The sequence below is a fragment of the Jaculus jaculus genome, chromosome 10, assembly GCF_020740685.1.
Source record: "Jaculus jaculus isolate mJacJac1 chromosome 10, mJacJac1.mat.Y.cur, whole genome shotgun sequence".
In the NCBI taxonomy this organism is placed as follows: Eukaryota; Metazoa; Chordata; class Mammalia; order Rodentia; family Dipodidae; genus Jaculus; species Jaculus jaculus.
The window spans coordinates 61013313-61038034 of record NC_059111.1 but is presented as its reverse complement, the minus strand read 5'-3'; the positions used below and the strand labels follow the sequence as shown (position 1 = coordinate 61038034).

Below are 24722 nucleotides of genomic sequence, written 5' to 3'. Positions count from 1 at the left end.
TCTGATCCAGAGGAAAGCTTCCCCCATTCTGGCAGAGAAAAAGAGACATGCCTCTTACCAAAGCACAGTTCCCTGCTCACTGTCCTCTAGGAAACAGAAAAAATGGCAAATACAATGTGGATTACTGCATTTAGCATAAACACTCTCCTATACTAGTTAGTAGTTTCTGCTATCTACCACCACAAGGAACAGCAGCACATTTCAAAGAAAGGAAGTAAGGACAGAAGATAAGAACAGGAAAGATATCTGATAATTTCGAATTCACTGGTGACTTTTTCAAAGTTGAAGTTGGGAGCTCATTTAAAGTGAACAGAAGAGGGAGCAAAACATAAGATAAAAGAAATTCTGACAAAGAGTCTATCCTTTCAGAAACTGTAACCACAAATAAGAAAAAGAACCATGACAAAGGACAATATTAGATTAAGAAAGGACTATTATGTTCTAAAATGCAGAGACTTGATAAACAAGTAAAGGTAGAAGTGTAGAATAAAAAAAGGAGAGAGGCTAAGTGTGGTGGCTGACCCCCGAAATCCTCACAATTGGGAAACTGAGACAGGAGGACTGCTCCAGGTCTGAGGACAGCCTGGGCTAATATAATAAATTCTAGGCCAATCTAGGCAATAGTGTAAGACCCTATCTCAAATAAAAGAAAACAAAACAGCAAAAATAGAAATTGGCACAAGAGTTTAAAAACACAAAATGGAGGGCAACCAGCTAATTGATCTGAGAATGATCTGAAAACAGATATTAGTAACAGCCTAGGAAATAAAATAGCCTTGGTTACAAAAAGGGAACACATTTAAGACTGAATGAAAATATATTTAGGTTATTTGATAAGTTAAAAAACTATATATTGTTTACAGCTGAAATAATCTATAAAGGCTGTGCATAGACGGAAGTCAGGAATAAGGCTATCTGAGAAGAAAAAAGAGGGAATAGAAGTAGAATGTGCAAGTTGAGGAACTCTACAGGTAAAAAAATATCTATTAAAGGGAATAAGAAGATGACTGGGTGGATGAGCATATAAGAAAATGACCCTGAAACTTCACCTGAGATCAGATATTAGGATTTTACATTGTCTCCAAATCACATCACAAACTAATATTCTTAGTTGCTGTCAGCAAAATGTAAGAGCACTTGGAGGCTGTATATGAACAACAGACAAACAAGAAATCTAGTATGCCATAGACATTGATAAGAAAATGCTAGAACTCTGAGTAGGCTATAAAGGCAATAAATAGAAAGAAAGTAGTAAACAGAAGGAAATGAAGGGCTAATGAACTATTTTACCCATTATCTATAATATACTAGAATATACTTACAGACTTTAGAGAAGTTTGGGAAAGGCTACGCTTAATTACTTAAAGGGAGGGAACAAAGAAAGGGACTTGCAAAGAAAGAGGAGAAACAGACGACTTTCAGCATAGACAACTCTTGTCGGTGATATAACTTTCATTGCCTATGGGTTAATCTTTCAAATTTGCCTAAATATCTTAGTAGAACTGAACACCAAAAACCACCCCAAATAAATGACAATCTCTGAATTACTATAACTTGAGAATTACAACACTTAACCCTTGATATGTGATGATTTTTCTGGTATTGTTAAACTGTATGATGTATACTACCTTTTCTACTTTTTACGAACTTTTTCAAAATTATATTTCAGGACTACTGGTTAAAATGGTGGCGCAGGAATCACACCAAAATGGCCTACAGGAAAAAAAGCCAAAAACAACAACAACAACAACAAAAACAACAACAACACCTCAGCAAAATACACTCTTCTACTAAAAAGTGAGGTGTATAAGAAATTACAATGGCAGCAGAGAAGCAGGACAGATATAGAGCATCCAGAGCTGACACAGGCAGACCGAAGTGGCTCCAGCAGCAGCGGCACCAGGTCCAAGAGGCCACAAGTGCCAGGCTTGATCTGAGCCACAGGAAAAGCCATGTGAGGGGATTTTCCACTCACACTGGAGCTCTTCCCAAACAAGAAACGTGTAGAAATGCAGTGAACAATGGAGGAACAGATCACGAGGTAGAGGATCACGTGGACCAGTGAGAGAACTAGAGCTACCATCCTAGCCTCCCCTCCATCACTACCAGTGCAAGCGCCAGCAAGCACTGGAGACGAGCTTTGGGAGATCTCAGCACCCGTGATTAGAGCAGCAATCCAATGTCCCAGCCAACCTATCTGAACTCACAGTACACCAAAGATGGATCCAAGCAGGAGCGTGGCATAACAGACCAAAATCATCCCAAAAGGTAACTGGGATTACACCAGGTCAGTACCCAACAAATAAACCTGGTATATAGGCCTGAACCCAACGAGCTAATTGCACCTTCCATATCAGGATAAATTATATGTTTAATCTGATGTATTTGTTGCTTCTTGATTTATAGTGGCTTTGTTTCCTTTTCTGCTGTACATTAGGCAAGGGCCTCAGTTGATCACAAACTGATATGGAACCTTCAACAGCCCAGAAATCTTAACCTTGTTGTCAGAATTAAGGGTATGAGGTACCACACACCCTAAGGAACAGTTAGAGGATCTGGTTGTCATAATACCTACTCTTGCATAAATACTCTGTGCTGCTTTTCATGGAAAGGGTACATTATTTAGTTAAAATTTTAGAATCTGCCTGTATTTTGTTCCATTGAGCCTATGTGAATATTCTCATAGCAGGCAAACCCAACAACACGTAGGGTCACTTCTGTAGATACTCTGAGAGTCTTGAGAGCCACACCTAGCACCTTAAACTCCTACACTGAAGATATATAACATCAGATTGGTTGATACACCTAACAATACTGCAGCTAACTAGAAAATCCAAGCTTTAAATTAAACCAAGATGCAAAAATATATACATTACAACCCAAGAAACACAAAACAATCAAGACAATATAAATCCACCAAAAAGAATTAATGCATCAGAAATGACTTCCAGTGAGAAGGAGTTAGAGGAAATGTTTGAGAAAGATTTCAAAAGAATGATTATATATATGCTCAAAGAAGAAATCTAAGGAATGAAAGAGGAAATCAAATGAATCAAAAAAGATACAGGACATCAATTTAATGAAATAAAGAGGTCAATACAAGACATGAATAAGGAAATAGAAATAATAAAGAAAAATCAGTCAGAATTACTAACAATGAAGAACACAGTTAATGAAATAAAAAACTCTGTAGAAAATCTCACCAGCAGAATGGATGAAGGAGAGGACAGAATGTCTAAGCTAGAAGACCAGGTGGCAGATCTAATACAGTCCAACAAAGAGAAAGACAAACTAATACAAAAATATGAATGGGAATTTCAAGATATTTGGGACACTATGAAAAGATCAAACATAAGAATTCAGGTTATAGTAGAAGGAGAAGAATTTCACTCCAAAGGCATAATAGGTGTCTTCAATAAAATCATAGAAGAAAGCTTCCACCAAATTGGGAAAGAGGTGCCAATGCAGATACAGGAATCCTTTAGAACCCCAACCAGACAAAACCTGGAAAGAACCTCTCCTCGCCATATTATAATCAAACTACCAAACACACAAACCAAAGAAAAAATATTGAAAGCAGCCAGAGAGAAAAATCAAGTTACCTACAAAGGCAAGCCAATCAGGATCACAGCAGGTTACTCAACACAAACTTTAAAAGCCAAAAAGGCTTGGAGTGATGTATTCCAACTTCTGAAAGATAACAACTGTCAACCAAGGTTACTTTATCCTGTAAAGTTATCCATTCAAATATACGGAGAAATAAGGATATTCCACGACAAACGCAGACTAAAGGAGTATTTGAAGAAAAAAACCAGCTCTACACAAAACACTTGAAAGAATCTGCCATGCTGAAGAGAAAGAAAAGCACAAATAAAGAAACCTGGAAAAAACAAGCAATACACAAATACTAGTGAACACAAGAGAGCAAAGGTAAAACCAGAAGAACTACAAAAAAATATATATATATACAACTTTCAATAATATCTCTTAATATCAATGGCCTCAATGCCCCCCCAAAAAGACATAGGTTTTCAGACTGGGTTTAAAAGCAGGATTCTTCAATTTGCTGCCTCCAAGAAACTCACCTTTCTACAAAGAGTGGACATCTTAGGGTGAAAGGTTGGAAAATGGTATTTCAAGCAAATGGGCCTAGAAAACAAGCAGGGGTTGCTATCCTAATATCTGACAAGGTAGACTTCAGTCCAACATTAGTCAAGAAAGATAAGGAAGGTCACTTTATATTGATTAAAGGCACACTCCAGCAGGAGGATATTCCAATCCTAAACATATATGCACCTATCATGGGGGGTCCCAAATTCAAACAAACAAATGCTATTAGAATTAAGGTCACAGATAACACGAAACACAGTGTAGTGGGTGACTAAAACACCCCACTCTCATCAAATGACAAGGCATCTGGGAAAAATTAAACAGAGAGGCATCTGGATTAAACGAGGTCATAGAATAAATGAACCTAACAGATATATATAGGACATTTCATCCAAATGCTGCATATTATACATTCTTTTCAGCAGCGCATGGAACATTCTCTAAAATAGACCATATATTAGGACACAAAGCAAAATTTAATAAATACAGGAAAATTGAAACAATTCATTGCATTCTGACCACAATGGAATAAACTACAAATCAATAGCAAGAAAAGCTATAGAGCATATATAAAATCATGGAAACTAAACAATACACTACTAAATGATGAATGGGTCAATGAAGAAATCAAAAAGGAAATCCAAAAATTCAGTCACATGATAATGAGAACACAACATACCAAAACTTCTGGGACACAATGAAGGCAGTCCTAAGAGGTAAATTTATAGCTTCAAGTGCCTATATTAAGAAATTAGAAAGGTCTCAAGTAAATGACCTATTGCTTCACATTAAACCTTGGAAAAAGAAGGATAAGGCAAACTGAAAATCAGTAGACGAGAAGAAATAATAAAGATTAGGGCAGAAATTAATGAAATAGAAAAAAAAAATCCAAAGAATCAATGAATCAAAGAGTTGGTTCTTTGAAAGGATAAACAAGATTGATAAACCCTTAGCAAGTCTGACCAAAAGAAAGAGAGAAAACACAAACTAATAAAATTAGAGACGAAAAAGGCACCATCACAACAGATGCCAGAGAAATTAAAAAAAATCAGGGACATACTATAAAAACATATACTCCACTAAGTATGAAAATCTGAAAGAAATGGGTGATTTCCTTGATTTATATGACCTACCTAAATTAAATCAACATTAGATTAATCACTTGAATAGACCTATAACAAGTATGGAGATCTAAGCAGTTATCAAAAATCTCCCAACTAAAAAAAGTCCATGCACAGATGGATTCACTGGTGAATTTTACCAGACCATCAGGGAAGAACTAACACCATTGCTTCTTAAGCTTTTCCATAAAACAGAAAAAGAAGGAATCCTACCAAACTCCTTCTATGAAGCCAGCATCACCCTGATACCAAAACCAGTCAAAGGTAAAATAAAAAAAGAAAATTACAGACCAAACTCCCTCATGAACATAGATGCAAAAATTGTCAATTAATATAGTACTGGCAGTCTTAGCCATAATAATAAGGCAAGAGGCACACATAAAAGGGATAAAAATTGGAAAGGAAGAGATCAAGTTATCATTATTTGCAGATGACATTATTCTATACATAAAGGACTCTAAAGATTCTACCAGCAAACTGTTAGAGCTGATAAACATCTACAGCCATGTAGCAGGATACAAAATACACAGTAATCAGTAGTCTTCCTATATGCTAACAACAAAGACACAGAGGATGAAATCATAGAATCACTCCCATTCACAATTGCATCAAAAAAATATATATATAGTACCTTGGAATAAACCTAACAAAGGAAGTAAAGAATCTCTACAATGAGAACTTTAAAACACTCATGCGAGAAATTGCAGAAGACACTACGAAATGGTAAAAACATCCCTTGTTCCTGGATGGGAAAAATCAATATTGTGAAAATGGCAATCTTACCTAAAGCAATCTATACATTTAATGCAAACCCCATCAAAATTCCAATGGCATCCTTCATGGAAATAGAAAAAACAATCCGAAAATTCATTTGGAATAACAAAAAACCTTGAATACCTACAATAATACTGAGCAACAAAAATAAGGCTTGTGGTATCACCATACCTGATTTTAACCTATACAACAAAGCCACAGTAACAAAAAAAGAGTGGTACTGGCACAAAAGCAGACATGTAGATCAATGGAACAGAATAGAGGACCCAGATGTAAGTCCAGGTAGCTATAGCCACCTAATATTCGATAAAAATGCCAAAAGTACACAGTGGAGAAAAGACAGCCTTTTTTAGCAAATGGTGCTGGGGAAACTGGATATATCTGTAGAAGGATGAAAACAGATTTTTCTCTCCATGTATAAGAATTAAGTCCAAATGGATTAAAACCTTAACATGAGACCTGAACCTCTGAAACTGCTAGAGGAAAAAGTAGGGGAAACCCTTTAACATGTTGGTCTTGGCAAAGACTTTCTAAATGTAACTCCAATTGCTCAGGCAATAAAACCACAGATTAACCGCTGGGACTTCATGAAATTAAACACATTTTGTACGGCAAAGGACACTGTGAATAAAGAAAGAGGCAACCTACAGAATGGGAAAAAATCTTTTCCAGCTATACATGTGATAGAGGATTAATATCTAGGATACACAAAGAACTCAAAACATTAAATAATAAGAAATCAAACAAGCCAATAAAAAATGGGTTATGGAACTAAATAGAGTTCTAAAAAGAAAAAATATGGATGGCATGTAAGCATCTAAAAAAATGCTCTACACCCCTAGTAGTGAGGGAAATGGAGATTAAAACTACGTTGAGATTCCATCTCACTCCTGTCCTATTGGCTACCATCATGAAAACAAATGACCATAAATGCTGGAGAGGATGTGGAAAAGAGAAACCCTTCTACACTGTTGGTGGGAATGCAATCTTGTCCAGCCATTGTGGAAATCAGTGTGGAGGTTCCTAAGACAGCTAAAAATAGATCTACCATACGACCTAGCTATAGCACTCCTAGGCATATATCCTAAGAACTCATCTCATTACCTTAGAAATACTTGCTCAGCCATGTTTATTGCCACTCAATTCACAATAGCTGGGAAATGGAACCAGCCTAGATACCCCTCAACTGATGAATGTATAATGAAGATATGGCACATTTATAAAATGGAGTTCTACTCAGCAATAAAGAAAAATGAAGTAATGAAATTTGCAAGAAAATGGATGGATCTGGGAAGGATTACACTAAGTGAGGTAACCCAGGCCCAGAAAGCCAAGCGTCACATGTTCTCCTTCATATGTGGTTCCTAGCTACGCATGACTGGACTTCTGTGTGAGTAGGAAGAAAACTCAGTAGCAAAGGCCTGTAAACTAGAAAAGAAATATAAAGGCAAGAGAAAGGAAGGGAGAGGGTACTCAATAGGATGGTATTGTATATATGTAAGTAGAAGAGTAGATTAATGGGATGAAAAGGTCCAAGTGAGGTCAGGGGAAGATATTGAGTAAAGAAATGGTAGAGGGAGGGCTAATCAAAATCTAAGAGGATATAAATAAATCATATGGAATCCTATTTTCTTGGAAATAGAACACTCAGGAGCCATAGATTGTTGCTAGAAAATTTTCAGTGCCAATGAGTTGTTGGCCAGGGAGATCCCTGATGCCCTCAAAACATTATAGGCCTTTGTCAAGGCCCTTGGTTTCCCACCAGGAATAGATGGTAAGGCCCTATTGCTGAAGACTCCACATACTTGGGCTGCAAGGCCACTGAGAAATCCTGTTGGAGCTGAGCTGATAACCTCCTCCATGTGGACCAGCTCACAGAAAGCTGGAAGAAGCCATTCTGCATGCAGTTCAATGGGAGAAAGAGAAATAACCAGTAAAGAAACTCATCAGTGGACACTGAAAGCCTTATATTTGTCTAACCAGGCCAAATGAGCCAACAGGTGCAATAGTGGCATGCCTGTCATGGTGGTAACCAACTGCCCTTTTATTGAATTGGAGGCCCACTCCATGGGAGGGAATATATCCCTGATACTGAAAACTTAAAACAGGGGTATTCATGAGCCCTAGGGGTATAATGCTTGCTACTACCTGGCTAAATGTATATAATATACTTATCAAACTGTCCAGTAAGCACTTCTCTTATGGTTCATAACATTATATTAATGTTACTCTCACTTTTGGTAGAGAATCTTCTCTTTTCAGATGGTAGTGACTTTGGGATGAGAAGGTATCATGGTGCTGGAAAGAAGTGACCAGAGCGTTCAGTACTGTAATATCTGTATCACACCTTCCAAGGCCCAAGGTTTAATGCAGAAGAGGTGGTGGAAAAAACATAAGAGCCAAAGGAAGGGTAGGACCCCTTGCAACATGCTCCCCCCAGACACAAAATGGCCTGGATATCCATGACCTCACAGTGCCTAACACTACCTACACAAGACCATCATAAAAGAAGGAAAAGATCATGACATCAACATAAAAGAGAGACTGATTGAGATGGGGAGGGGATATGATGGAGAATGGAGTTTCAAAGGAGAAAGATGGGGGAGGGAGGTTATTACCATGGGATATTTTTTATAATCATGGAAGTTGTTAATAAAAATTTAAAAAAATAAGTAAATGAAATAAAAAATAAAAATTATATTTCAAAATAAAACTTATGAGGGCATCACTATGTGATATTAATTAGTTATGTGCAGCAGTAGTCTAATAATTATAATTAAGACATATAGACATATACAGTTACTTTTAAAACTGTTACAGGCCAGGCGTGGTGGCACACACCTTTAATCCCAGCACTCGGGAGGCAGAGGTTGGAGGATCACCGTGAGTTTCGAGTCCACCCTGAGACTCCATAAAAAATGTATGTATAATTAGGTACAATTATTTCACATTGTTTAATATTTGAGTATTATAAATACTTTATCATGATTTTAAAATTCAGTGAATTACCTATTATTATTCAGTTATAGAAATTTCTTATAGAAACTGATACAAATGCTTATAGAACCTTTTTCCATGTTCACTTCTTTTACACCTTTCTGACTGAAAAAGCAACATGTAATAAAGAAGAGAAATGATTACATTTTCCATCTCACAGACCTTGCTGAATCGTGCCTGGAGTACTAAGAGCTTGTTACATTCTTCTGTTACTTTGTTGAGAAGGGTTTGCATGTTTTCTTGAAAGTCTAGATGATAAGCCGACAGTTATAATCATTTCACTTTGTAGTAAACTACATCTTTCAATAAATATTATTTTATCTGTAACTTTAGAAAACTGTCTATTGAAAATAAAACTCAAAAATTAAGTAACAATAAATAAAAATTTCATTAATTTTAAATACCTGGTATAAAAATAACTTTGAAATTTCATATTAATTAATTTCTTTAGTTATTTATTAGTGTGCCATCTGTGCATTTTCCATACAGAAAAAGGAAACTTGTTTTGTGAAGGAACTCCCAAGACTTGAAAGTTGCAACTTGATAAAATAAATACCAGATTTATATTAAGAAACTTATTTCTTCTGACAGGGGTGATGGCACACACCTTTAATCCCAGCACACAGGAGGCAAAGATAGGAAGATTGCTGTGAGTTTGAAGCCACCCTGAGACTACATAGTGAATTCCAGGTCAGCCTGGGCTAGAGTGAAACCCTACCTCAAAACAACAACAACAACAAAAAAGTTATTTTTTGATATATCTCTTAATTTCTCAACATTCCTATTAATAAATTATAAACCATTAACTTAAACTTATTTGATAAATTCATTAACTAAAATATTAGGATCAGCAATATTAATAGTTAGGAAGTAATTAGAATGAGGAAAATGGTGAGCAGAGGAATAGCGATAAGGAAATTGGTAAAGTTTGAATTATCTTTATAGCATAATTATTACATAAAAAGTTTAAAAGATATACTATATATAAGATTTCATAACTAAAAAAACAAGATGGTATGACAGTAAACTTGACTATAATTGAAAATCATAATTGAATCTAAAACTTTTTCAATAATTGACAAGAATACTATATAATAGTATGGTAAACTTTAGTTACCTTGAACTTCATGTCTATACTCTTGTAAATCTGGTCTTTGATTCTGAGAAGAGTAAACACCAGAATTCTCTCTATTGCCTATATTAATTTCACATTTTAAAGGAGTATAACATTCAGCCAAGACATTGTTTAAAATCTGTTAACAAAACAGAATATTTTAAATTAAAATTTTATTTATTGTTATAAATGTCATGAAACATTATTATCCTATGTACAAAAGATGGTGAAAATGTCAAGGAGAAAATCCAAATTCACTCTTCCCCCATATGCAAAATAAATCTGTAGGAGAAACAAGTCTCATGTTTTTCTCTATCTGACATGAAATTCTTATATCAGAAAAATACTGATAATCTTCATTGTATAAACTATAAGTTTTCTTTTAATGATAAAATTTATCTTGTAGTTTATCACTTACTAGCTTGAATCATACTCTGACATTATTTCTGCACTCTTTATTTTATTTTATTTTTTTTGTGTTTTTTTGAGGCAGGGTCTCATTCTAGTCCACGCTGACCTGGAATTCACTGTGTAGTCTCAGGCTGGCTTTCAACTCAGAGAGATCCCCCTACCTCTGCCTCCCTAGTGCTGGGTTTAAAGGTATGTGCCACCACACCCGACTTTATTTCTGCACTCTTAATCTATCTCGTGATTATGTCAACTACTCTTAAACAAACACTACTGGCCAAGGAGGAGTAAAAACAGTCTAGTGAAATGATAATGTAAAATTAACAAGACCTGACTACTGCTCTGGTTGTTCTCAACAACAGACAATTATATCATCATTTGAAACAGCATACATTGCATAATAATTTGATAAGCCCTCCCTAGTTTTGTCTTTGTCCTTCACACACTGAAAATAACCTTCAGCAACTTTTATACTTAAAAACTAAATTGTCTGTTGTTGTTATATCTTGAGATTTCTTGAAGTTTGTTTAAAAGTTAACACTATAGAGCTGGGTGCGATGGTACATGCCTTTAATCTCAGGGCTTGGGAGGCAGAGGTAGGAGGATCACTGCAAGTTCAAGGCCACCCTGAGAATGCATAGTGAATTCCAGGTCAACCTGGGCTAGAGTGAGACCCTACCTCGAAAAACAAAACAAACACCACCACCACCACCAACAACAACAAAAAAGTTAAACTATGCTATGAGGTGGTAACTGAATGTATTAAATTACATTATAGCCACAAAGATGAAATTTTATCACAATAGAGTTGGTCATAGAAACCTTAATAACCCTCCATCTTTAGAGATGAAAAAACTAGAACACAAAGCGCAAGTAGATCCTCTATGCAAAAGTCAGTGATTTCAGTGTCTCTCTACTAATGCTATAATTTATCTATTTATTAATTTATTTTTCTCCTGAGTCAGTAGGGAGTGAATCCAAAATTGCATGAATACTAGGCAAGTGCTGTACCACTGAGTCATATCCTCAGTCCTAAATTTCTTGCTTCAAATTGTCAAACAGAAAAAAAAAAAATGCCTACTTTAAGTTTAAAAACTGAGGAAGTACTGTTCTAAAAGTAAGATACATAGGAAAACTAGATTAGGTGATTCTGCTCATTAAAATAGTAGTAATTTAAACCTTAGTACCTCTTATCCAAACTACTTTTAACTAATAACTTACCTTTGACATATTAGAACATTCCTCAGACACTGCCATTTGAAGTCTTGCAATGAGCTTCTGCAAAGGCTTTGCTTTATCAACTAGCAGAAAAGATACCGAGTGAGGCATTCATTTTACATAGTTTTATATCTTATAAGTATCACAGTTAACCTGTGTAGCAATGGGAATTTTCTCTACATTAAGACTCATTTTAACACTTCCATTTCCATTATTTTCCATTACTCAATGTTAACCATCTCAGATAATTTATTAGACTTGCAATTTCTATTCTATAAAATTAAATGTTTTCCTATAATTTAATATAAGAAATACAACATATATACCCATCTACTGTATACATCTATGCAAAACTGAAACAAAAATTTCACAACTCAGTATTTACCCTTTTAGGCTGGGGTATAAATAGCTCAGTGGAAGAGTGCCTTGCCTAGTATGTGTATGGTCCTAAACCTGATCACCAACACCACAATAATAATAATAAAAATAGAATGACATAAATTTTACCCTTTCTATATGCTATACACTCCAATATTTTCTTTCTATTTTACTCTTTTTTTTAAATTTTTAAAAAAATTTTTATTTATTTATTTGAGAGCGACAGACATAGAGAGAAAGACAGATAGAGGGAGAGAGAGAGAATGGGCGCGCCAGGGCTTCCAGCCTCTGCAAACGAACTCCAGACACGTGCGCCCCCTTGTGCATCTGGCTAACGTGGGACCTGGGGAACCGAGCCTCGAACCAGGGTCCTTAGGCTTCACAGGCAAGTGCTTAACCGCTAAGCCATCTCTCCAGCCCTATTTTACTCTTTTAATAAATGCAGATTATTCACTAATCTGACCTTATCACTTATTAACAGAGCCATTACTTAAACTGCAATTTGGGAAACACTGGTTAGGCTGTCTGAGAAGGATCTCAAATATGCTGATGAGCTTTTTAAAAAAAGGACACCTTATGCTCTCCTCTGGCCTCTGCACACACATCTGTACATACACACCTACAAAATATAAGATAGGAGGAGGATACTTAATAGGTTGATATTGTATATATGTAATTACAATGATTGTAATGGGGAGGTAATATGATTGAGAATGGAATTTCAAACGGAAAGTGTGGGGGTGGGGAGGGAGGGAATTACCATGGGATATATTTTATAATCATGGAAAATGTTAATAAAAATTAAAAAAAAAATAAGATACATAAAATTTTACTAAATTCAAACCCAAAGAATTCTTGAAAAACATAGCATGTTTATTTAAATGACGTTTTGAAATTCTATTTTGTTCAACAGAGCAAATCCACAGACAACTTATGAAGCACCTTATTCTTAGAGGTAAAATTGAAGGCCAAGAGATTTCTTGAAGACAGGAAGCCTAGCTAATTGAGTAAAAAATTACTGAATGGTTAACTGCAACTAGTTCACTTGTGCTTTGCCTCCTATAGTGCCCATCTTAAATTTTTGACTTAGCTCTCTGTAATCTACTAGGATGTCCCATTTTTGTCCTTGGGCTTAGGGCCTCTTGTCTTTCACTTTCATATTGATTTTTTTCTGAATAATATTTATTAATTATACATTTCTTTAGATTAGAAGTTAATTCTAAAGTTTTAATTCTATTCAGGTTAAACTTAGCAAGCTATATAAAAAGATATACTATAACCTGGACTGAGTATGTTAAACTATTGAGTAAGTTCAACTATGTAGATGTGTGCTATAAAACATTTTGCAATGGCAAGTTGTACATATGATGCTGGTCCCTTAAGACTACATTTCTTAGTGACTCAGTGATGCACAGTTCAATGCTAGGTGTGTTCCTCAGTCCAATTCTATTCCTTTGGTTAACTAGCCCCAGGGACTCCCTGTCTCCATCTCCCACACACTGGAATTACAGGCAGGCCACGTGGCGTATGTGAGTGTGAGAGATCAAACTCAGGTCCTGATGCTTGCACAGCAAGCATTTTACTGACAGACACCCTGATGCCATCTTCAAATAAAAATTTATATGCTAACTCTAACAATTTAAAATCCTACAGCACGTCTGTAACCAATGGCATAAAGCTTTAACATGCTTCACATAAAGCTTGTTCTAATCAAGCTCTTAACCTCTCCAGCTTTATGTTCCACTACTTTCTACATTTGTCCTCAGTTTTTCAAAATGGAAGCATCTTCACAGTTCAATCCTTAAGATGTTACATATATTCCTAAATCTCTAAACCTTGCCCACCACCTCATCTTCCCAGAAAGCACTCCACTTTTCTCCCTCTTCCATCCTTTCTATTCATTCTATTTTAGAAATTATTATTATTTTACATGTTTTCTGAATGGATACTTCTATGAGAAAATGATGCTGTGATTTTAGCTTTCATGAGCACTTAAATGTTTAATAATTTGAAGAATGAATTGGATGCACAAGTCAACTTACTTACCCTAGAGATCCTCAGACAAGGACAGAATTATGCAACGGTGGGTTTTCAAGGAACTTATCTGTTTCATGGTTTATAAGTCAGAAACAATTTACCTGTGTCTTGTGTTTTTATATTCTGAAGCTGTAATTGGTGTATGTTATGAAGTTCCTTGATCTTTTCCTCTTGAGCAGCAAGAAGTTCCTCTTTAAGACTGCAAAGAGCTTTTTCTTTTTCATTTTCCATGTATTCACGGACCTGGTCCACATGAGTTGAATAAACCAGAGAAAGGCATATACGTTGGGCTTCCATCTGTAGTCTTAAATCATTCTTAAAGTGAATATATATAAGTATTAGAAAAATTTTAAATAACATAATAATGTCACTTCTATTTCTTTGCAAATATGGAACTTATATTTAAAGAGGAAAATACATTACAGTTGCAACATTCATCTAAAGTAACCAATATCTAATTATTTTTGTTCTTCCTCAAGTTGTTTTGACCTACTTGTCTTTTTCAAAAAAAGATAGCATCACATTTTCAATACCTTAATTTTATAGTAAATTTTCATATATGACATAGCTAGAAAGAGTTTGATTTTGTTGTTGTTGTTGTTTTTTGCTTTTTAATGAACAGGAGAATGAGAGAGATAGTTGGCATGCCAGGGCCTCCAGCCCCAGAATCAAACTCCAGACATGTGCGCCACCTTGTATGCATGCTTGCATCACCTTGTGCATCTGGCTGATGTGGAATCTGGGGAGTTGAACATGTATCCTTAGGCTTTATAGGCAAGAACTTTAACCACTAAATCACCTCTCCAGCCCTGATTTTTTAAATAATACTTTAAATGCAGAGACATTCAAATAATAATGTAATAAACACCAAATTTACTCATAACACAGATATATAACATTCTGTCATTTTATTTTATTGCCCCATTGCCTATACATCTTTTTAGAAAGAAAGCATTACAGAAAAATTTAACCTACTATGTTTTTATTACTCCTTTCCAAAAGACCACCATTATCACAAGTTTGGTACAAATCTATCACTTTTCATTGAATATGTATATGTTTCTATGCATTTACACAAATGCTATAAAAATAGGATTTGGCAAATTTATTTTCTCATTTAATATGTATCTCTGCTATCAAAACCATGTAATTACTAAGCTAATTTATTTTAACTGTGGTATAGTATATAAGAATATGCTGGGCTGGAGAGATGGCTTAGCGGTTAAGCGCTTGCCTGTGAAGCCTAAGAACCCCGGTTCGAGGCTCGGTTCCCCAGGTCCCACATTAGCCAGATGCACGCGTCTGGAGTTCGTTTGCAGAGGCTGGAAGCCCTGGCGTGCCCGTTCTCTCTCTCTCCCTCTATCTGTCTTTCTCTCTGTGTCTGTCGCTCTCAAATAAATAAATAAAAAATGACCAAAAAAAAAAATTTAAAAAAAAAGAATATGCCACATTATCCTGCCTGGAGAAGTACCAGATTATTTGTTAAGTTCTAGATATTTCAGATGATATAGTAAATGATTACACTCAGCCCTCAAAGAGATGTGCTAATGATTCTCTAGTGTTGTGATTCTCACACTCGGCATGAATTAGATCTGGAATGCCTATGGAAACAGCTTGCTGGGACATGTCAAAGGCTATACTGGAAGAACCACCTAGAAATGTAATTGCTGGGTCAAAGATAATATACATTGCTAAGTTCATTAGGTTTTTGCCAAATTATACTTATATAATTATATTGATTTAAAAATATTTAGTACAGAGCATGAATGCCCATATCCTTCCATTATTAACAAAATGTTAGGCTTATTTTACTAAGCTGATGTGTATAAAATACTATTTTATACTTGAATCAATTTTTAAGGCTAAAAATGTGTTTGCATTCATTTGCCATCTTAGTTTCCTTCAGAGATGCACATCCCTTATCTTTTGCCCATTTTAATATTTTTGAACTCTTCTTACATTAGTCTTTATATCACCTTTACAGTACTTTGTAAAACATGCCACAAATATTTGGTCTAACTCCTTAAACCTGTTTTATAGTACTTTTCCTGACACAAGCATAATCAAATTTCTCAATCCTTTCTAGTCTTTATTAAAGGCCTTTCCCTACCTGAAGATCCTCCTTTCTTTCTTTTTTTGGTTTTTCAAGGTAGGATTTCATTCTAGCCCAGGCTTACCTGGAATTCACTATGTAGTCTCAGGGTGGCCTTGAACTCACCATGATCCTCCTACCTCTGCCTCCCGAGGGCTGGGATTAAAGGTGTGTGCCACCATGCCCAGCTTCAAGATCCTTGTGTAAGTTTTTAACTAGTCTGGAACTATTTTTTTTCCTAAAGGGTAAGGCTCCAGTTCTATAACTTCTCTCCCCCAGTATCAAAAGTCAATTATCTTAAAAGCAATTACTGGTTACTATAATCTTTTCCTGCCAATTTGGCTTATTATTCAGTTGCTTCAGGTATTGTCTTACCACAGTGGGCTTCCTTATACCTTGTACAAAAAAGCACTCACACTAACTTCTGGGAGATCTTTTTTTCGTTATTGAACTTTAAAATTTAATTTTCTTTATAGCATCTACTGCTACTTGATACGCTATATATTTCTCTTTTTAAAATATTAACCTTGTTTCTAAAATATCAACTTTATTCACTATTCCCTGATTTTATTCATTGTTATACCAACAGTGCCTAAAATGTAGTACAGGCTCATCAATATTATTAGGTGAATATTGTTGGAAAGTGAAATTTCATAAAAATTTGGATTTTAGTATGTTCTATTATGTTTCATTGACTTATTGAATTAATCCCATCATAAAGCAATATCTGCTATGATTCTGTAATAAATTTCAACATCAGACTTAATATATAGTTTTAGGACTATTTGGATTATTTCTGCGTATTTATTTTTCTATAGACATTTTAGAACCAACTTTTCAAAATGTTGTGAAAATTTTCCTGGAATTGTGACTAGAAGTACACTGAACACAGAAATTAATTTTTGGGGAACAATATATATGTTTTATTTTTATTTATTTATTTACTTGAGAGAGAGAGAGAGAGACAGAGGGAGAGGGAGAGAGAATGGGCACTCCATGGCCTCCAGCCACTGCAAACAAACTCCAGATGCATGTGGCCCCCCCTTATGCATCTGGCTTATGTGGGTCGTGGGGAATTGAACCTGGGTCTTTGGCTTTGTATCCAAGTTCTTTAACTGCTAAGCCATCTCTAGCATGAGAACTAACATTTCTAAAACTAGTTTTCCACTATGCATATGGTATATGCTGTAAAAAGTAGGCCATTATGGGCTGGAGAGATGGCTTAGTGGTTAAGCCCTTGTCTGTGAAGCCTAAGGACCCTGGTTCGAGGCTCGATTTCCCAGGACCCATGTTAGCCAGATGCACAAGGGGGGCGCATGCCTGTGGAGTTCATTTGCAGTGGCTGGAAGCTCTGGCATGCTCATTTTCTCTCTCTTTCTGTTGCTCTCAAATAAATAAAAATAAACAACCAAAAAAAACATTCATTCTAATTCTATTGCAGTGGATAGAAATGGCAAAAATAATATTGAAACAGTAAAGTTTACAGTAGGTATCCTAGTATTTTTATTTATTTATTTGACAGAGAAAAAGGGAGAGAGAGTAAGAGAATGGGTGTGCCAGGGCCTCCAGCCACTGCATTGAACTTCAGACACGTGTGCACCCTTGTGCATCTGGCTAACATGGGTCTTGGGGAATTGAACCTGGGTCCTTTGGCTTGCAGGCAAATGCCCCCCTCCTCTTTTTTTTTTCTTTGTGTATGTGTGTGTGTAAGTCACAGGACAGCCCTGGGTTTTAAGCTCAGTAATACTATCTTTTTTTTTTTGTTTTTTGAGGTAGGGACTCACTCTAGCCCAGGCTGACCTGGAATTCACTACATAGTCTCAGGGTGGCCTCAAACTCATGCTGATCCTCCTACCTCTGCCTCCCAAGTGCTGGGATTAAAGGCGTGTGCCACCACGCCAGCTAGCATCCACCTTTTTTTGAGACACTGACCTGGTGCTCTCCAATCAGGCTAGCCAGTGAACTCCATGGATCCTTGTGTCTCTGCTTTCTTAGCACTGTGGTTACAACTGCTTATTGACATGCCTGACATTTTTATGTGGGATCTGAATCTTACTATCCTTGAGTAGAAAAAAATATTAACTCCCAATAAAAATAATGAATATAGAATGCATATCAAGAGTAATAGTGAACCATTCTTGGTAATTTATATCTGTTAAATGCTGATACTAGAAATACGGGAAAATTCTCAGGTTGGAAGGCAAGCACTTTTCCTAGTGAGCTATCTCTAGAGCTCCATATACTTGGTCTTTCAATTCTTTAAATGTCTGCTAGACATGATACAGATAAAAATCCCATTACGTGGTATCTGATCTTACCATGTCACGACCCACTGGAGTTATAGGACATTCCAATTCTTTGCCCCCATTAATGCCATATATCATCCTGCTGTCTTTGCAATGGTTAGGGCATTTTTAAAAAATGCTGAATAGCAAATGACAAAAGCTACTCCCCTCCCCTCTTATTGGAGCTGAGTTTCACTCTATCCCATGCTTCTCTAGAACTCAAGGATGATCCTCCTATATTTGTCTCATAAAGCTAGGAATGAAGGCATGTAACACCATACCTTGGTGAAAGAGGCTATTTTGATATGCTTTACTTAATGAAGTTCTGTTCTTTCACTGTAAGGGCTTGATAAAAAGATTTATTTTTAAAAATGTATTATCATATATCTATCACGGCAGACAAGGTCTTAAGTAACTGGATCTGGGCTTAGGCTTCACAGGCAAGCACCTTAACCACTAAGCCATCTCTCCAGTCCTATTACTACCATTTTTATTCTTCACCAACATTTTCACTTATTCTAGAAATAGATGCTCCAGAAACCTTGCTTGTCACATTCACAACTACATCTTTTAAAGGGCATGACTGGAAAAGAAATTCAACCTATATCCACTAACTTAAACATACATAAATTTTTAGTTAGAATTATTATATTGTCGATACCTACTTAGAATTTTCCTATTTTTAGTATCAATATTTAACAACAATCAGGAATTATTCACTGTGAATTATTTATATGCATTCTATATTTTCTACTTATATTTAGAGTATTTCTTCCTTCAAATATAGTATGATTCAAAAAACTCTAGACCTACCTTCCAGAGAAATAAAATTTCATAACCTATGACAACTATGTAGAGTATCAGAAAAACTCAAGAGTCCATTTGCAACCGTGGATCAAACTCTATTTGAAAACTTGAAATTTTATACTTGTAAACACCAGTATGAAATACTTCTAAAAGCAATCTTTGAGACTGCAACAAATTGTTACAATATAAAATAGTTTCTTAACTAAACTCAAATCTGTAAAAGTAAAATGTGAAATCATTATATTTTATTTCCTAAATAGGATACATAAAATATTAACTAAAAGAGAGACAATAATACTTATAGAAAAACAGTAAGTGATAAGTAAGAGCCCCAAGTGAGAATTACATAGAGTTCATTCTCTTATAAGGATGTGAATTCATGTTTTCTGAGGCAAGCCCAACAAATTGGCCTTTTTTATTTTTTAATGTGAGAGAGCGAGAGTGAGAAAGAGAGGGACAGGGAAGGAGTAGGGAACTGGTGAGTCAGGGCCTCAGCCACTGTAATGGAACTTCAGATGTGTGTTTTACCTTGTGCACATATGCGACCTTGTATGCTGTGTCACCTTGTGAGTCTGACTTACATGGGACTTGGAGAGTCGAACAAGGGTCCTTAGGCTTTGCAGGCAAATGCCTTAACTGCTAAGTCATCTTGCAAGCCCAAATTCATTTTTTAATGGAGGTGTAAACATGTTTAGTAGCAAGTGTGCATTTTCACTGTGCATTGCCCTAGACAAATGAACATACCTGTTCTGATTTAAGTAGTTGAAGCTCCTGCTGGAGCTGATTTTCATCACATAGTTCAGTTGCTCTGGGAGATGATTCATTTGTTAATGTTGGCAAAATCAACTGTTCATCCTTGCTATCTCTTACAACAGTCATACTTCCAAAAAGAACTTTATCTTCTACCATGATTTTTGATCCTTCACCAAAATCTTTACTTATTTTAGGAACAAGTTCTCCATAATCTCTGCCTGTCACAGTTACAACTCCATCTTTTAATGAACTTAACTGAACATCACACACATTTACATTTTCTGTTCTGTTATGGTTAATTATGATTTCTAGCTCTCTACATCTTAATGAAAGTTGCTCCTTCTCTTGCTTTAAAGATTTAACTTCTTCATTTAGAATATTAATCTCACGATGTCTCTGTTTTAATTGTTCAGAAAGACCACACAGTTTTTCTGACAGTTCTAATTTTTCTCGCTTGGTTACTTCAAGTTTTTCCATCAGCTCTGTTGTATCTTTCTCAACTACCTCACCGATTTCCAATGGCTCAGACAGAAAAGTTTTGTCATCATCAGAAACAGAACTTCTCCCTTTCACCATCATTGGATTTACTCTTTGAAAATTAAGTTGCTCACTAAGTGCTTTAAGCTGACTTTCATACTCTAATTCTTGCTTATTTTTACTGTCTTCCAAATCATCTTTGACCCTAAGAAGGCAGGCATACTCCTCCTGTAACTCCTGATAGTTCACTTCAAAGTTTTTTTCAGCAAATGAAAATGTATTCTTTTGCTTTTCAATCTCTTCATTTAGATAAACACACTGTTGCTTGAGGTCCTCATTTTCTTCTGTGAGTCTCTGTATTTGTTTTTCCCAGCTACACTCTTTGGATTTGGACTTACTGGAATCTATAAAAATTAATCTTTCTTCTTGATCCACAGAAGTGTCAGCTTTCAACATGTCTTCAAGGGCTTTCTTCTGGTCTTTAAGAATGCTATTCTCTGCTTCCAGCTGTGCATACTTTTCTTGAAGGTTATCCTCTTTTTCCTTCATTTGTTTCTCCAATAATTCAGTTTTAAGTTGTAATTCTTGAACTTCCTGTTCAAGAGTACCCTTTTCCTTCTCTTCTTGTCTGAGTATTTCAATTTCTTTTTGAAGTTCATTGATTTGAAGAGTCATTTCTTCTGATTTTGAGTTCACAAGTGATTCTTGTAAATCTTTTAGCTTTGAAATTTCTAAAATTAATTGATTCTGTTTAGTTATTAAATTGTCCTTTTCAAATTGCATAGTTTCTATCTTTTGACTCATTTCATTCTGTAAGCCATCTATCTGCTGCTTATAATGAATGCCTAAATTATCTTTAAGCTTTTCAATATTTATTCGATGTTCAATTTCTAAGTCTTCCTTTAGTTTGGAAAGTTCTTCCTCATGACTAAATAGAAGCTGTTCTCTCAGCCTCTCTAATTCTGCTTCTTGGGATTCAGCCATTCTGTCTAACACAGCATTCTTTTCTTTCTCTAACATTTCAAGTTTTATCTTGTAGTTTGTAACTTCGGCTTCATGTTTTAACTCTAGCTCCCTCCTGGATTCTGATGCAGACACAATCTCAGCTTTCAGGTCTTCCACTGTACTCAGGGACTTCCGAGCTTCATTAAGTTTACCTTCCTGTTCAGCAATGGTCTGTCTGGCTCTCTGAATCTGGTCTCTTAAAAAGTGTAATTCTTCAAAAAGGTCTTCAATCTGTCCTTGTAGAGCTGACTTTTCTCCTGAAACTACCCCTAGTTCTTCCTTGAGTTTTTCCTTTTGAGAGTTAGTATCTTGTAATTTTATATTCAATTCATTTATTGCCACATTCATTAACTTCAACTGATCTTCATTAACTGTAATGTTTGAAGATGATTTTAACACATTCCCCATCTCTTCCTTATGTTGTGTTTTAAGTTCCTCTAGCTGTGACATGTGCTGTTTTATTAATTCTTGTTTCATCTGCACTATCTGCTGACCGTACATCTCATCCAGCTCGGCTCGCTGTTGTTCAAGCTTTCTTTGTGTTTCTTGTTCCCTTCTTTGTGCTGTATCAATCTCCAGTTGGCTATCTTTATGATTTCTCTTCTGAAGTTCTTCAACTGTCCTCATTAGCTGTTTAATTTCCTCAGAACACTGTCTTTCCTTTTGCTTAGAATTACTCCATTCCAACTTCATGTTTTTTATCTCTTGGTTTTTTTGTACAACTTGTTCTTGTAATTCACCTAATAATTTATCAGAAGCTGTTACTTTATCTTTTAGTTCAAGAGTTTTTTTTTCTTCTTCTATTATTTTTAAATTTAATGCTTCAATGATTGCCTCCTTTTCTTGTATTTCTTTTTCATTTGAGTTTTCTATTTTTTTATCTTGTTCCTTTAGAGAGAAAAAAAGAAAACATTAAAAAAGAGCTTCTTGTAACTTGTATTATTTAAGTCAAGCAGAAGCCTGAGCTTATCTCTGTCAATAGTTAAAGTCTATAGACCCAAATACAAAAAAATGAAATCAATCCACAGAATTGATCACAGTATTAGTAGGTTAAAAGCAATTTTGAAGTGACAAAACTCCTCAGCAAATAGGAAATGAAAAAAAGTACCTTGAATTAAATGCACTGACATATCTAAAGAACATTTTGTATCTTTCAGTCTGAAGTCAGACAACCAAACTTTGAAACAGGCTGTCTTTTCATTGCCTGTGTACTTAGGCAACTGCCTTTACCTTGTCCTGACATGGTAACTTCACTTGTAAGATGGACATAGTGTTATAGTTCTGATATAATGTGCAAAATGGTTAAATGTACTATGAATACTGCTAGTTATGGAATGAGCACTTTAATAGATGCTAATACTTTTATTTACCCAAACAATATTTTGGTTGGTTGGTTTGTTTTTGAGATGGGGGTCTCATGTAGCACAAGTTGGCTTTGAATGTGCTATGTACCTGAGGCTGGCTTTGAACTTTTGATCTTCCTGTGTCCATTTCCTGAGGGCTGGGATTTCAGATGTGCATCATCACACCCAGCTCTCCAAACAATATTCTTGTAAGTTCTCAAATCTCCTAAGTTTACAAAATATACTACATATACTTTATTATTTTTATTACTTGTAATATCTTTATTACTTGCAAATTTTCTAATCTGCAAATTCTCCTTCTTGCTTCCAAAATTAAACCTGATGAACTTTCACAATTTTTTGAAGATGTGTATCAAACAGCAAACAGTTTGTGTTATTGGATACATGCTTTCAGCTGAAGTAAAAAGAGGTAACCAACTCTAATGGGGATACAGCCAGAGAATGCAGGGCATGCAGAGAGATGTTCTGACTCTGGGCCAACTAGCATCTGAATGTCAACTCTGGTACTTATGAGTTGGGTGGACTGCAGCAAATCACTATCAGGAAGAGTTGTTTTTATGAGTTAAATTAAAATTGATGTACTATATAACAAACCCAAAGTACTTATTAGCTCAATAAGTTTCTAGCAACTAGAACATAACCTGAAGAGATAAATAAAATCAGCCGGTACACGACTGTAATCCCAGCACTCAGGAGTCAGAGATAGGAGCACTGCAGTGAGTTCAAGACTACCCTGAGACTATATAGTGAATTTCAGATTAGACTGTACTAGAGCGAAACCCTACCTAAAAAAGAAAAAGAAAGAAAGAGATGAAAAAAATGAAAGAAAATCAACTGCCAATTAATTATTTTTTTCTAATTAAGTTGATGTTTTGTTATAAAACTATTTTCAGAACAACCCGACTTTTCAGTCATGATGGTTGCCTCCTATTCATGCTTCAGCCCTGGGGTGATATCAGACAAGACATCAGGCAGTACAAGTAGATCTTAGCATCTCCACTGTGTGGGCATAAGGAGCACAGTCGAGAATCTTCTGATTCACATGTTCTCAGAATCTGTTTTTCTTTTGCAGAAGGCAGCAAAACCCAAGCAGATAAACCACCCCTCACATTTCATCCAGGTGAAATCACAGAGCCCGGCAATCAGCTCCAGGGTGAAAGAGACAGATGTAGAGGATAATCAACACATAGAGAAACACAGCAAAAAGCTAGAAGCTGCTGAGAGCTTAACACTGAAGTAGACTTAAAACACCCACCAGGGCTCAGGAAATTTTGCAGAGGGGGGGGGTGGGAAAGATTATGAACCACAGGTAAGGAGGGCTTATCCAGAGACATCCCCTCCCCCAATAAGTGACTGCTGCTCGCACAACACATAACCCACAACCCCATGGGAAATACCAGCAACCCCACTGAGGACTCCCTCAGTGGAATGGGGTCAGGAAGGGAAATGATGGTACCAATAAATGATGTGTCCATATAAAGTATATTCTTAATAATGAATAAATATTTTCATAATTTCAGAATCATGGGTAAAGTAAGTGGATATACATTTAGATGAAAAAGAAAAGAAATTCAAGTAATAAATTTAGATTCTCATGAGAATCTAGGTTATATATATGTGCAGATTTCTTTTAAGGAATACAGTAGATCAGTATTATCTTTAAAGTTGCATTACTGCGCGATTACCAATTGCTTTTTTTTTAAACATTTTTTTTTAATTTTTATTTATTTATTTGAGAGCAACAGACAGATAGAAAGAGGCAGAGAGAGAGAGAGAATGGGC

The 24722-nt window shown here is 35.7% G+C and overlaps 1 protein-coding gene across 10 annotated transcripts in view; it reads right to left on the bottom strand.

Moving 5' to 3' along the window:
* The window catches only part of Akap9 (A-kinase anchoring protein 9), a 236001-nt gene that overhangs the window by 96542 nt on the left and 114737 nt on the right, over positions 1-24722 (bottom strand). For 9 of the 10 annotated variants that reach the window (XM_045159918.1, XM_045159916.1, XM_045159922.1 and 6 more), the window contains 5 exons: positions 20086-22464; positions 14259-14472; positions 11746-11825; positions 10120-10255; positions 9165-9250 (listed from right to left, as the gene is read on the bottom strand). In XM_045159918.1, coding sequence (XP_045015853.1) covers positions 9165-9250; positions 10120-10255; positions 11746-11825; positions 14259-14472; positions 20086-22464 — 2895 coding nt within the window. The remainder of the gene's footprint in view (positions 1-9164; positions 9251-10119; positions 10256-11745; positions 11826-14258; positions 14473-20085; positions 22465-24722) is intronic. The other variant, XM_045159919.1, reaches the window with a different exon arrangement.